Source organism: Marmota flaviventris, chromosome 19 (genome assembly GCF_047511675.1).
Source record: "Marmota flaviventris isolate mMarFla1 chromosome 19, mMarFla1.hap1, whole genome shotgun sequence".
In the NCBI taxonomy this organism is placed as follows: Eukaryota; Metazoa; Chordata; class Mammalia; order Rodentia; family Sciuridae; genus Marmota; species Marmota flaviventris.
Window position 1 is genome coordinate 8,839,066 of NC_092516.1, and position 12,165 is coordinate 8,851,230.

The window sequence follows — 12,165 nt, forward strand, 5'->3', positions numbered from 1 at the left end:
TAGGCTTAGCACACAACAGATGTGCCTCACCTGAGCAGGATAACGGGTGAATTTGGAAGCATGCGGGAAGCAAGAGAAGCTTTTCCCAGTCGGGACAGAGAGAGGTGCCCCCACAATGGTGCCCTGCCCACCATCCCGGCAACAGCCCTCAGCAGCCCCATTTCTTTCCACAGATAGCCATTGCGTCTGACTGACAGGCACAAGGAAGGAAGATGCACCCATGCACGAAACTGGCAGCGATTGAATAGGGCGCACCAGGCTCCAGCTCCCTTAGCTGGTGGGGTTGCTGCAGCCTGAGGTCATGGACTCTCAGTGGGAGCTCTCCTCTGCTCAGCCCCTGTGCAGCTGGGCGAATGATAGCCTCTGCCCCACTGGACTAGTGGTTCTTGTTCACAGTGACAGCCCAGCTGTCCAGATGGTGCCAGACTTGCTTTAAGTGGGGTTACAGTGATAAGCACAGGTGCAGGCTGAGCAAGACCTGAGCATCCAGCCCTTTAGGAACCTGTACTGTCACCTGGGCGTCACAGAAGTACAAGTTCACTTTCACACCTTGGGAAGGGCACTGAGGAAACCTAGTTTAGCCTGAGGGTCAGGGTGGGCTTCCTGGTGGAGGCTAGACTGGAGGTGGGGCTTGGGAGGAGAAGGCAGAGGCTTGCCTCCAGGGGCAGGGAGAGGAGGTCCCTGTGGCTATGGAGCAGAGGTTGGGGAGCCGGTGGGGAGACTGGCTAGAGGCTTTAGACTGAAGACAGAGGGACCTCCCTGAAGCAGTGAGAGGGACCGGAGTGCCAGCAGGTCCTGCCCTGGTCCCTTTGCTGGTGACAAGTGATGGTCCCTTGGGCTTGTGGTGGGTGGAGGGTACTGAGGAGCAGAGGGGATGAGAGTTCACCCATGTGTCTTGCCCTGGGCCTGGAGGAAGAACTAGTTCTGAAGTGGCCTGGGTGGCACCCTTCCACCCACTGCTGTGCCAGTCCCTTCCCCAGGACCCTTACTGGAGAGAAGCCCGCCCTGGTTGTCTGGGGATTAGGGAGGGCTAAACTGCCTTGGCCAGAGAGGGCAGAGCTAGGCCTGCCTTAGCAGTTCCCCAGGACCCTGCTCTTCCCACCTTCCCTTTCCGACCCTGCAACCTTTCCTGACTCTGCTCACAGCCCCATGCTTAGTCCTGACTCTGAAGGATGAGAAGGATAAGATGCTGGGGACTCAGAGGCACCCAAGGCACCTGGGACCACCTTCTCTCTGCATCTTGCTCCAATCTCTTCACCACCTGGGCCTTCACCCACCTCATACTGGGGTTGAACTCAGGGGTGTTCTACCATTGAGCTACATCTCTAGCCCTTTTTAGTTGTTATTTTGAGACAGGGTCCCCCTAACTTGCTGATGCTGGATTCAAACGTGGGATTCTCCTCCCTCGGCCTCCTAAGTAGCTGAGATTATAGATGGGTGCCACCAAGCCTGGCCCTACATGAGCCCTTTAAGACAAATCTTAGTCTGTGGAACATATTTAAACCAAACACTTAATGTATTCTCTCTGTCTCTCTCTCTTTGAGACAAGGTCTTTCTATGTTGCCCAGGATGGTCACAAATCCCCAGCTCAAGTAATCCTTTGACTTGAGGCATCAGAGTAGCTGTCAGATTTGCATTCTTTTGCACCTTTTGCATGTTTTATTTTTATTTATTTATTTGGCAGGATGGGGGATTGAAACCAGGTGCTCTACCACTGAGCTACATCCCATTTTATCTGTTCCTTTGAGAAAGGGTCTCATGAAGTTGCCCAGGCTGGCCTCACCTCAAACTGTGATCCTCCTACCTCATCCCCCCAAGCAGCTGGGATTTACAGGTGTGTGCCACCGCATCGGACCTGACTTGCATCCTTCATGTGAAAAGAACCCTCGTGTGTAAATAAGAAAGAGGGCTGGGAGCCAGTTGTGGTGGCACATGCTTGTAGTCTCAGCTACTCAGGGGGATGGAACAGAGATGGGAAGATCACTCGATCCCAGGAATTTGAGAGCAGCCTCAGAAACACAGTGAGACCCCATCTCATAACCGAAACAAACCAACAACAAAAGCCCCGCCAAGCAGAAAGTAAAAGGGCTGGGATAGAGCTCTGTGGTAGTTTGTGCTCAGAATGGGTGAGCCCCTGGGTCTGATTCCCAGTCCTGTGACAGAAAAAAGGATACCAGGCACCATGGGATATGTCTATAATCCTAGTTAACTTGGAGACTGAAGTAGGGAGATCACAAGTTAGAGGCCAGCCTGGGTCACTGAGTGAGACCCTGTCTCAAATTTTTTAAAAAGGCTGAGGATGTAGCACCATGGCAGAGCACTCCTGAGTTCAATTCCCAGTACTGCAGTGAAAGAAAAAACTAGGGACTGGGGTTGTGGCTCAGTGGTAGAGTGCTTACCTAGCATGTGTGAGGCACTGATTTTATCCTCAGCACCACATTAAAAAAATAATAATAAATGAATAAAATAAAGGTCTTGTCCATGTACAACTAAAAATATTTTTTTAAAAAAACCCAAAATAAAATAAAAACAACTTATGAGAACAGGTGATAAAAAATCTTTACAGAAAGTTAAGAGAAATGATCAGCAAACTGGAATGAAGCTGGGCTTTATGACGAATGTCTATATTCCCAGATACTTGGGAGGCTCAGTCAGGAGCATCTCTTGAGCCCAGGAATTCAAGGCCATACTGGGCAAACTAGGAGACCCAATTGAAAGAAAGAAAGAAACAAACAAACAAACATGAGGGATCAGCCATACCAGTGTCCTCTTGGTACAGATGGAAGCCACATAACTCAGTCCCTAGATGTTCACTTTGATTTCTGTGAGGTAGGGAGACAGGGTACAGGGTCTGTTTCCCTGCTTTGAATAATGGAAAAAAAGTGTGTGTGTATGTTGTGTGTGTGGCCGCGGGGGGAGGGTGAGAGAGAGAGAGAGAGAGAGGAAGCATTGATGGATGTCAGTTTATTCCTTAAGCATTTTCAAGGTTTGAATAAAAATGGGTTGGCTAAGAGGCAGAGGAGTGAATGGGAGAGAGGAAAAAGGGGACACCCTAGCAGTTCCGAGAGGCCCATGACCAGAAAGTGGTGAATGGGGCCCTTGCTCTCCTCCGAGTTCCGCCCAGTGCAGTGTGAGCAGGCTCACTTTGGCGGTTGGCCTGAAGGCCCTGGGGCAGTGAAGCCAGGCATGGTGTTCAGGATCCCAGGGTGGAGCCTGAGATGCCGCATCTGGGCCAGGGGCATACCTGACCGCAGCCAACAACAGGAGGGGCAGATCCTCAGGGAGATCCCCAGGATGGCTCAGTGCCTCAGGGCCAGAGAATGTGTGACAGTGAGCCAGGGTATAGGGGGGAACTGGGCTGGGGACACCTGATCTGTCACTGTGCCTCAGGATTTGCAGGGAGGGAGCAACACTCTGCTCTGCCCGTAAGCTCCCGAGGGCACCCTGTCTGCTCCAGCCAGCCCACCCTCTCCTTGCCTGACTGTGGACCTGCTCTCTGAGGGTCACTGTGACAGAGGTAGGACAGCTGGGAACAGCACACTCACTTTAGCACACCTACCCTCTGGTGGGAGTCAGATTTTCTGGCACCTGCTTTTGCATCTGGAGCAGCCTATTTTAGTTTGCATGTGTGTTTTGAGACAAGGTCCTGCCATGTTGCTCACACTGGCCTCAAACTTGCAATACTCCTCCTGCCTCAGCCTCCAGAGTAACTTCCAGATTACAGGCATGTGCCATTGAAGCCAGCTCCTTTGGTTTTGGCCTAGGTTGTATGTTTAACGGGGATCGGTCAGTCCGGAAAAGGGTGTTGACATTGGAGTCTCCTCCCCTGTCCCCTCTGAGGGACCCTGGGAGGTCTGGCGCTTTTCAGGACTGAGGTGTGGTTCAGATCCTTCTCTGGAGTAGGTCCAACTCAGCACCCCTCCCCTCCCCATAAGGGTCCTTGGTCCAAGATAAGTAGAACCACCCCAACCATGGCATGCAGCAGACACAGAGAACCAGGGCACACAGGCTGCAAACCCGCTCAGACTTTATTCAAAGGCCAAGAGGTGCAGGTGCCAGGAGCGGAGGAGTCCTGGCCGGGAGGCAAGGCTGGCATGGATGGGTGTGGCCATCAAGTTTCTAGCTTAACGGTATTTGGAGGTCAGCACGGTGCTCACAGAGGCCAAGAACTTGTCCAGGGAGGCATGCACCGCAGGGTTGAATTCCTCTGGGTAGTTAGTGGCGAGGCTCACCAGCAGGGAGTGGGTCAGGAGCTGTGGAGAGAGGAAGGGCCGTCCGTGGTGGTAAAGGCCACTGGCATCTGTGCTTCACCTAACGGTGATGTTCTCTGCCCTGCCACCTGCGCCCTCCACCTGTCCCACCTGTCCTGGCCCAGTGCCAGCACTCACCTTGAAGTTGACCGGGTCCACACGCAGCTTGTGCGCATGCAGATCGCTCAGGGAGGACAGGGCACCAGGCAGGTCGTCCATGTTGGCTGCAGCAAGGGCCAGAGCATCAGCCACCTTTTTGCCTTGCTGCTGGATCTGGGCAGAGCCAGGGCTCAGATCAAAGTGGGCGAAGTAGGTCTTGGTGGTGGGGAAGGACATGAACATCCTGCAGTGAGAAAGTGGTGGGTGGGGGAAGTCAAGGAGGGTGGGGGCATAACAGGTAGGGTGCCAGCTAGTCACTGGGTGTTGTACCCGGGGACCTAGCAGGGCAGAGGAGAACACTCACCTGTCCAGTGCTTCCCAACCGTACGTGTCAAGCCTGCCAATCTTGTTCCAAACAGCCTTGACGTTGGTCTTGTCAGCAGGAGACAGCGCCATGGTGATTTCTTTCTGAGTCCGTGTCAGAACCAGAAGCATGCTGGACCAACAGAATGCAATGCTTTTTATGACCCGGGTGTTTGGGACCCGCCCAGCCTAGCTACACTTATTGGCTGGCACCAGGTTAATAAGCAGCCAGGCCTGGCCAGCCGCACCTCACCCACACTCTGCGGGTCAGAGGTTCTTTTCCCCACTCTCCGCCATCTCCTTGGCAGCAGCCTGCCAATTGGGGTGGGTGGTTGCTGGCATTTGCTGTGCATGAACTCAATGCCATCTCAGATGTCCAAGCATCCTAGCCATGGGCTGGGCTCCCGTGAGCACTGGCAAAGGCCAGCCCACACCACCTCCCCTGATCCTAGGCTTTTCACAGGCTGAATGTCCATCATCTGAGCAGCATCCACACAGGGGTGAATTCTTCCAGGTGGTGAGTTGCCATGGTCACCAGCAGGCAGTGGTTCAGGAGCTGTGGAGAAAGTGCCATTAGTGGTGGTAGAGACTGTGGCAGTGGTAGAGACTGAAGGCCACAGACATCTACATCCTGTGAACCATGAGTTCTCTGTCCTGTGACAAGGCTGGCTGTGGCTGCCAGATCACGTCCTAGTGGTCACATTAAGATTGACCAGATCCACACACAGCTGGTGGGCATGCACATCCCTCAGATCACTTAGGGCCAACTCCAGGTCATCTATGTGGCCTGTGTGTTAGTCAGCATGCTGGCCACCGTCTCACCTAGGCCTTGACCTGGGCAGAGCCAGAGAATAGATCAAATTGGAGGAAGCAGGTCTTGGTGGTGGGAGGATCCTTAGCAACCTGTGGGTTGAAGCGGCATGTGAGTTGGGATCAGAGAAGTGCAGCCAGCCAGTTAGGAGTTGGCGATGGGGCAGGCGTTGGACCTGAGGCTCGATGGGAGAAGGGTCCTCAGTTATCTAGGGTATGCACACCATGCTTGTACCATGGCTGCCAACCTTGTCCCAGACAGCTCTGAGTTGGCTTTGTCAGCAGGAGACAGTGCAACGTTGGGTTCTCTCTCTTTTTTTTTTTTTGGTACTGAGGATTGCACTCAGGGGCACTCAACCACTGAGCTACATCCCCAGCCCTATTTTGTATTTTTATTTAGATACAGGGTCTTGCTAAGTTGCTTAGGACTTTGCTCAGTTGCTGAGTAGGTTTTGCACTTGTGATCCTCTTGCCTGAGCCTCCCAAGCCATGTGGATTACAGGTGTGCCCTTCTATGCTCTGCTAGAATTCAGAGCTTTTATAGCCTAGTGAAGGGTCATGTCCCAGGGCTGAGTTCACTGGCTGGCAACCCCACTAGGAGGTGCCCATATGGGAGGGGCATAGGGGTGGGTGGGTCCTAGCTGTATTTCCATGCTAGAGATCTGGCTTTCTGTATTGCAACTTCACCCATCCTGTGATTCTTAGCATGAGTTCCTGAGACCCACCCCCCCGCCTAATCTCATAATGCACCCAGGTGTGGCCCAGACCCAGGGCACATTTGATGTACCTGTTTGCTGGGATGGGGAGGAGAAAGCAATCCTTTCCAGAATGGAATACCAGCTGCTTTCACACTAGACTTCCCCCGGGACCTAGAGTCCTCCAAATTCCCTTCTCTCCCTGATCCTGGGCACTGACTTCTTGGGGGCCTAAACAGAGCCAAAGCCAGGGTTCATCTTCCAGCATCCCTCTTCAGGCCTGGCACTGTGCTGCTTCACAGAGGGATCCTCAGCTTGGGAAACACTGCAAAGGCTGGACCCCAAGATTCTTGCCCTCCCTAAGTTGGCCAGGGAGTGTGGAGACCAGTCTTGGATGAGCACACACCTTGGAAAGGCAAGCTGCAGAGTCTGAAATGTAGTGCTGGGGTGTAGGGTGTTCATGAGCCTGCTGGGCATAGACCCTGCATTATGATCTCAAAAATTATATCAAAGATCTAGTGAATCCATCTTATGCATGAGGCTCAGAGAGCTCAGGCAAGTGCAGATCACACAGCTTGTCAGTGTGAACCAGGTTCAAACCTGCACTGCCAAATTGTGGCCATTTCCACTCCTACCCCCATGCCATGAGATTCTCGGAGGGAGGGACTAAACTGGCGCCCAGCAATGTCTGCAGCAGAGGGAGCCTCCAGTAGGGAGAAGAGGAGACATAAAGGAACAGAGATGCGGATCCCTGGTTGGGAGAGGGAACAGCTTCAGGTCCACCGCAACCAGGGTATCCGGAGTTGGGACCTCAGGAGTGCAGACCCGCACCCACTATGCGAAGCAAAACCATAAACTCTTGGCGGTTTGGGAGGGCAGGGAGAGTCGCAAATGCATGTGCGACCTGAGGAGACCACACGGGATGCTATGCTCCCAGTGCTGGGGTGCTCTGGGCCAAGACCCTCCCCAAACCACCCTCGGAGTATCCTCTAGGCAAGGATGACCCCAGTGTCGACCGCATTCCTACGATGCCCCAACGCATCCCCCAGCGTCTCCCCTCCTCCCCTCCTCCCCTCCAGTACTAAGAACGCAGGACCCAGGTTGTTCCATTCTCATCTAATTTATTGGGGGTTGCGGGAGGGCTCAGGGGCAAGGGAGGGGTCCCGACGGCGGCGCTCAACGGTATTTCTCAGTGAGGACGGAGGACAAGATAGACAGGTACTTGTCCCAGGCGGCGTGGGTCTCAGCAGTAAATTCGGCAGGGAAGTGCGCAGCCAGGGTAACCAGCAGACAGTGGGACAGGAGCTGCGGGGGCAAGTAAAGGTCTGGTAGATGTAGGCGGGGAGTGCCCCGTCCAGGCCCCGCCCGCGCTTGCTCCCGCCCCGGTGGCCCGCCCACCTTGCCCACCTTGAAGTTGACCGGGTCCACGCGCAGGATGTAGGCATGCAGCTCGCTCAGCTTGGTCAGGGCGCTGGCGATGTTGTCAATGTTCTTGACTGCATCGCCGATGGCGGCCACCACCTTGGAGCCGTGCGTGCGCAGCTGTGGCGACCCTGGGTGCAGGTCGAAGTGCGGGAAGTAGGTCTTGGTCTGCGGGAAGCTTGAGAACAGCCTGCCGAAAGGTCGGGGGAGTGAGCTGGGGAGGCGTCTGTTGCGCGGGGGTTGAAAAGACCAGAGACTGACCAGTACTTGCAGTGGATCAAATCAGGGGTGCCCCCAAAATCAAAACTTAGGAAAATCACATTTTAACGCAGTGTTTTGAGATATTAATACAAAACCATCCAGTTGCTGACACGGAGGCCCTCGCCTGTAATCCCAGCGGCTCAGGAGGCTGAGGCAGGAGGATCACGAGTTCAAAGCCAGCCTCAGCAATTTAGCGAAGCCCTAAGCAATTTTATGAGACCCTGTCTCAAAATTTTACATGAAAAGGGCTGGGGATGTGGCTCAGTGATTTAGTGTCCCTGGGTTCAATCCCCTGTGCCAATAATAAAATAAAACAAAGGGTCGGTGTTGCTGATTTTTCCCATTGCCCAGGCTCCAGTGTGGCAAGACACTGCCTCTCCCTCAGTGTCCATCATTCATTCATTCATTCGTTCAACAGATGTTTGAGCTACTGAGGACTGAGACAGCTCTGCCTTCAGCTCCCACCTCCTCTTCAACTGGCTGGCCCTAACCCCCTCCTCACTGCCACTCATTTTCATCTTTGTCCTCCCTCCCTCCCTCCCCCCCTTCCCTTCTTTCTTTCTTTTCAGTGCTGGGGGTTGAACCTAGGGCCTTTTGCATGCTAGACAAGCACTTTACCACTGAGTCACATCACAGTTCACACTGTCTCCTGTTGACACTCCTGGTGACCCTTCCTCAGGAACTTGTGCTACCCACCCTTTCTCACTGACTTCTCCTTACCATCTCTCCCTGGCCTCTGACCTGGTCACTCAGGTCACCCTGTATGGTGCTCACCTCTCCAGAGTCTCAGTGCCGATGATCTCAGATTGCATGGAGATCTTGTCCCAAATGGACATGATGATGGCCCTTTCGCTCTTGGTCAGAGACATGGCAATGAGGGTCAGTGGCTGTGCTGGAGCTGGTGCACTTAGGAGTAGCCTAGTGATGCTTACTCCCCAGGGTCCCCTTATATGTACAGAGTCAGGAGCCCAGTCTGGCTGGGCTATTGGTTGGGAGTGGGAAAGGGGTTCTGGGAGTGGAGTCTGTTATCAGAGTGACAATGGGCAGTCTGGGACTGTTGGGGGTGAGGGGCTATCAACTCCTACCCCCTGCTGACCTTAGGGGGGGCGGTGGCCATAGTCTGACTCAGAATCTAGGAGAGATAGGGGCCCAGCCATCCCAGGAGGTCATCCTGCATTTGAAGTTCAGTCCTGTACTGTCCTTATCCACTTCAGAATTGCAAACTGGGGGCCAGAATGCACCACCATGATGCCTGTACTAGCCCCTTCCCCCTTTGTCTCTAATTTCTGTTTCCTCTAAGAAAACAAGGATCCTGTTAACCCAGCAATGAGGGAAGCTGTTCTGGGTCTGTCTCAGGTGGAGCGTGTGTGTCTCAGGTAGCAAACAAAACCCATTCTCTGGCTGTCTTTAAAATGTAGAGACAGGGCTGGGGTGAAGTTCAGTGGGTAGCACATATTTAGCAAGATCCTGGGTTCAATTCCCAGCTCAGAAACTCTAAAGACAGATGGCCAATAAGCACATGGAAAAGATGCTCAACATCATTAGTTATTAGGAAAATGTAAATCAAAATCACAGAGACCACATCACACCTACTAGGATGATCATAATTGAAAAGGCAAATGTTGGGGTCAGCTCAGTGGGAGAGCACCTGCATTGTGTGTGCAGGGCCCTGGGTTCCATCTGCAGCAAGCAGAAGATAAATACTTAAAAATTTTAAAAATGAAAAAAGTTCTGGGGAGGATGTGAAGAAATCAGAATTCTTCCTGGTCTTTCTTACATTTCATACTGTCCCACCATCTCCTTGGAGGGTCCTACCCACCAGGGGTGTACCCAACCATGCATTCTCTTACATTTGCTTGTTAACTGTCCTGGCAAGTGCTGCTGACCACAGCTGGCCCAGGATGCTCACCTGGAGTGTCTCAGCCTGGCAGCTGGACCCCCATGGGCACGTGGGCCTATGTAAGTCTTTACTCCTAGAGAGGAGAAGATGCCGAAGGTTTGATATAGAGTCTGATGGATAGATGGGCGGAGAGGACAGAATGAATAAACTATACAGGGAGCTTCAGGTCAGCTGATGGAGATTCATAGAGCAGGGGAGACAAGTCTGGGGGGTAGGGGGGAATTGGCTACATGAGGGACAGTCACAGAGAGTGCCCAGTGACTCTCTGGGAGGGCCTCTCCACTTCAGTGTCTGAGGACTTGTGGCCAGAAGCACTGCAGGGTTCCTCTTCTCCCTCACAGAGGAGGTAATGATGGTGGATTCCAGGATCCTGCTTCCAAGGCAGCCCTCTGTCCTGCGGATGATGGCTGCCAACTACACTGACCCCTCGACCTCCTCTCACCCTCCTGGGAGCATGTGCCCCTTCCCATCCTGAGTTCTCACAAGGACAGGACTCCCCAGGAGGCTATTTGTTTCTGAAACTTCCAAATTCTGCAAAGCATCATGGGCAGGTTTCCTTTTCCTTTTCTTTTCATTATGAATACAGCACATGACAGTTTAAGTTTAATGAAGCTCACCTTCAACCCCAGCACTCCCCAAGAATGATCTCTACCTTCTGCTTTCCTTTCTCTGGAAAATGAACCAGGGGGCTCCACTGTTGAGTTATATTCCCAGACATTTTTTATTTTGTTTTGTGACAGGGTCTCACCAAGTTGCCCAGGTTGGCTGCAAACTTGCAATCCTCCTGCCTCAGGCTCTCAAGCTGCTGATATTATAGGTGTACTCCACTATGCCAGGCTTGAATAGCTTTTTAGCCACCCATATATGCATCTAAATCCTTCAGCCGTTCCTGTGTGTGTGTGTGTTTGTGTGTGTGCATGCATGTGTGTGCGCGACGCTTTGGCCATCATAAATGAAATGATACATTGTGCTCCCACCTTTTTGGTACTGGGGATTGAACCCAGGGGTGCTTAACCACTGAGCCACATTCCCAGCCCTTTTTAATATTTTATTTAGAGACAAGGTTTCGCTAAGTTGCTTAGGGCCTTGCTAAGTTGTGGAGGCTGGCAATGAACTCCCAATCCTCCTGCCTCAGCCTCCAACTTGCTGGGATTGCAGGTGTGTGCCATCGCACCTGGCTATGTCCCCTTTTGTGTCTGTCCTTTCTTACCTACTAGCGTCTGTGATATTTACCAGTCACAGGGTAGTGGTCTGTCTTCACTCCATTGTATTGTGAATGTGTCTTTGGGTTGCTTTCTTCATTCTTGCATATGTGGCCTGGTACCCAGGCGCCTGAATTCTCTGGGGTTTGTGCGTAGGAGTGGAGTTGCTTGGTTGTACCTCATGTCTTTTCAACTTCAGCAGACAGGGCCAGGTGTCTTCAGAGCAGCTGACGAGGAGATGTTCATAGTAGCTGGAGTTCCCCTGGCTCTGCGTTCTTTTTTTTTTTTTTTAATAAACATTTTTTTTTATTTTTTAATATTTATTTTTTAGTTATCGGGGGACACAACATCTTTGTTTGTATGTGGTGCTGAGGATCGAACCCGGGCCGCACGCTACCGCTTGAGCCACATCCCCAGCCCGGGCTCTGCGTTCTTGAGCACCTGCCATGCCCTTGATCTTCGCCTTTCTAGTGGGGTGCAGGGCTTGGCCTGTGATTTCAGTGCACAATTTCCCAACGATCTGTGAGACTGTGCCTTGCTCCTGTGTCTCCTATTGTTGTCTTTCTTCTTTCCTGACAGGTCTCAGAGATGCCCATTTCTCTACTGTGTTGCTGGTCTTACTATTCCTCAGGAATTTTTAAGATGTTCTGGATAGGGCTAGGGATATAGCTCAGTTGGTAGAGTGCTTTCCTTGCATGCACAAGGCCCTGGGTTCCATCCCCAGCACACCACACACACACACACACACACACACACACACACACACACACAAAATGTTCTGGATATAATTTGTCAGTTTTACTTGTTATTCTTCTCCGACTCTGTACTTTGCCTCCTCTCTGTCTCTGATTCTCTCTTTTTTTATTTTTTTGTGCTACTTGGGATTGAGCCCAGGTCCTCACACATGCTAAACAAATGCTGTATCACTGAGATACACTGTAAAGAAATCAAAAGGAGACAGGCTGGGGATATAGTTCAGTTGGTAGAGTGCTTGCCTTGCATGCACAAGGCCCTGGGTTCCATCCCAGCACCACAGAAAAACAAACAAATCAACAACAACAACAAAAAGGAGGCAGAGGCAAAGTGGCAGAATGGCAAAGTGGCAGAATGGCAGGGTGGCAGAATGGTCAGAAAGGCAGAAGGGCAGAATGGCCTCTTGCCCA

At 52.3% G+C, this 12,165-nt stretch overlaps 2 protein-coding genes across 2 annotated transcripts; both read right to left on the reverse strand.

The window, feature by feature from the left end:
• Positions 1 to 4,010: 4,010 nt before the first annotated feature.
• On the reverse strand, positions 4,011 to 4,876 carry LOC114096801 (hemoglobin subunit alpha-like). Its single transcript, XM_027940374.3, has 3 exons — positions 4,714 to 4,876; positions 4,389 to 4,593; positions 4,011 to 4,253 (listed from the first exon to the last, which is right to left on the reverse strand). Exons 1-3 carry the CDS (start codon positions 4,842 to 4,844, stop codon positions 4,125 to 4,127), a joined length of 465 nt encoding a protein of 154 aa, XP_027796175.2. The 5' UTR covers positions 4,845 to 4,876; the 3' UTR covers positions 4,011 to 4,124.
• A 2,456-nt stretch (positions 4,877 to 7,332) lies between these two features.
• Hbz (hemoglobin subunit zeta) lies at positions 7,333 to 8,805 on the reverse strand. The gene is made up of 3 exons (XM_027940373.2): positions 8,675 to 8,805; positions 7,625 to 7,829; positions 7,333 to 7,522 (listed from the first exon to the last, which is right to left on the reverse strand). The coding sequence occupies exons 1-3, from the start codon at positions 8,767 to 8,769 to the stop codon at positions 7,394 to 7,396; spliced, it is 429 nt and encodes a 142-aa protein (XP_027796174.1). The 5' UTR covers positions 8,770 to 8,805; the 3' UTR covers positions 7,333 to 7,393.
• Positions 8,806 to 12,165: the final 3,360 nt, after the last annotated feature.

What these genes read in the sequence shown, in the direction of transcription:
- LOC114096801 (XM_027940374.3), bottom strand. Translation starts at nt 4,844, where the DNA reads ATGCTTCTGGTTCTGACACGGACTCAGAAAGAAATCACCATGGCGCTG. An exon ending in GGTTGGGAAGCACTGGACAG is followed by an intron (nt 4,594 to 4,713) that starts GTGAGTGTTCTC and finishes TTCTCACTGCAG; the next exon opens with GATGTTCATGTCCTTCCCCA. An exon ending in TGGACCCGGTCAACTTCAAG is followed by an intron (nt 4,254 to 4,388) that starts GTGAGTGCTGGC and finishes CTCTCTCCACAG; the next exon opens with CTCCTGACCCACTCCCTGCT.
- Hbz (XM_027940373.2), bottom strand. Translation starts at nt 8,769, where the DNA reads ATGTCTCTGACCAAGAGCGAAAGGGCCATCATCATGTCCATTTGGGAC. An exon ending in GGCACTGAGACTCTGGAGAG is followed by an intron (nt 7,830 to 8,674) that starts GTGAGCACCATA and finishes ACCTTTCGGCAG; the next exon opens with GCTGTTCTCAAGCTTCCCGC. An exon ending in TGGACCCGGTCAACTTCAAG is followed by an intron (nt 7,523 to 7,624) that starts GTGGGCAAGGTG and finishes TTGCCCCCGCAG; the next exon opens with CTCCTGTCCCACTGTCTGCT.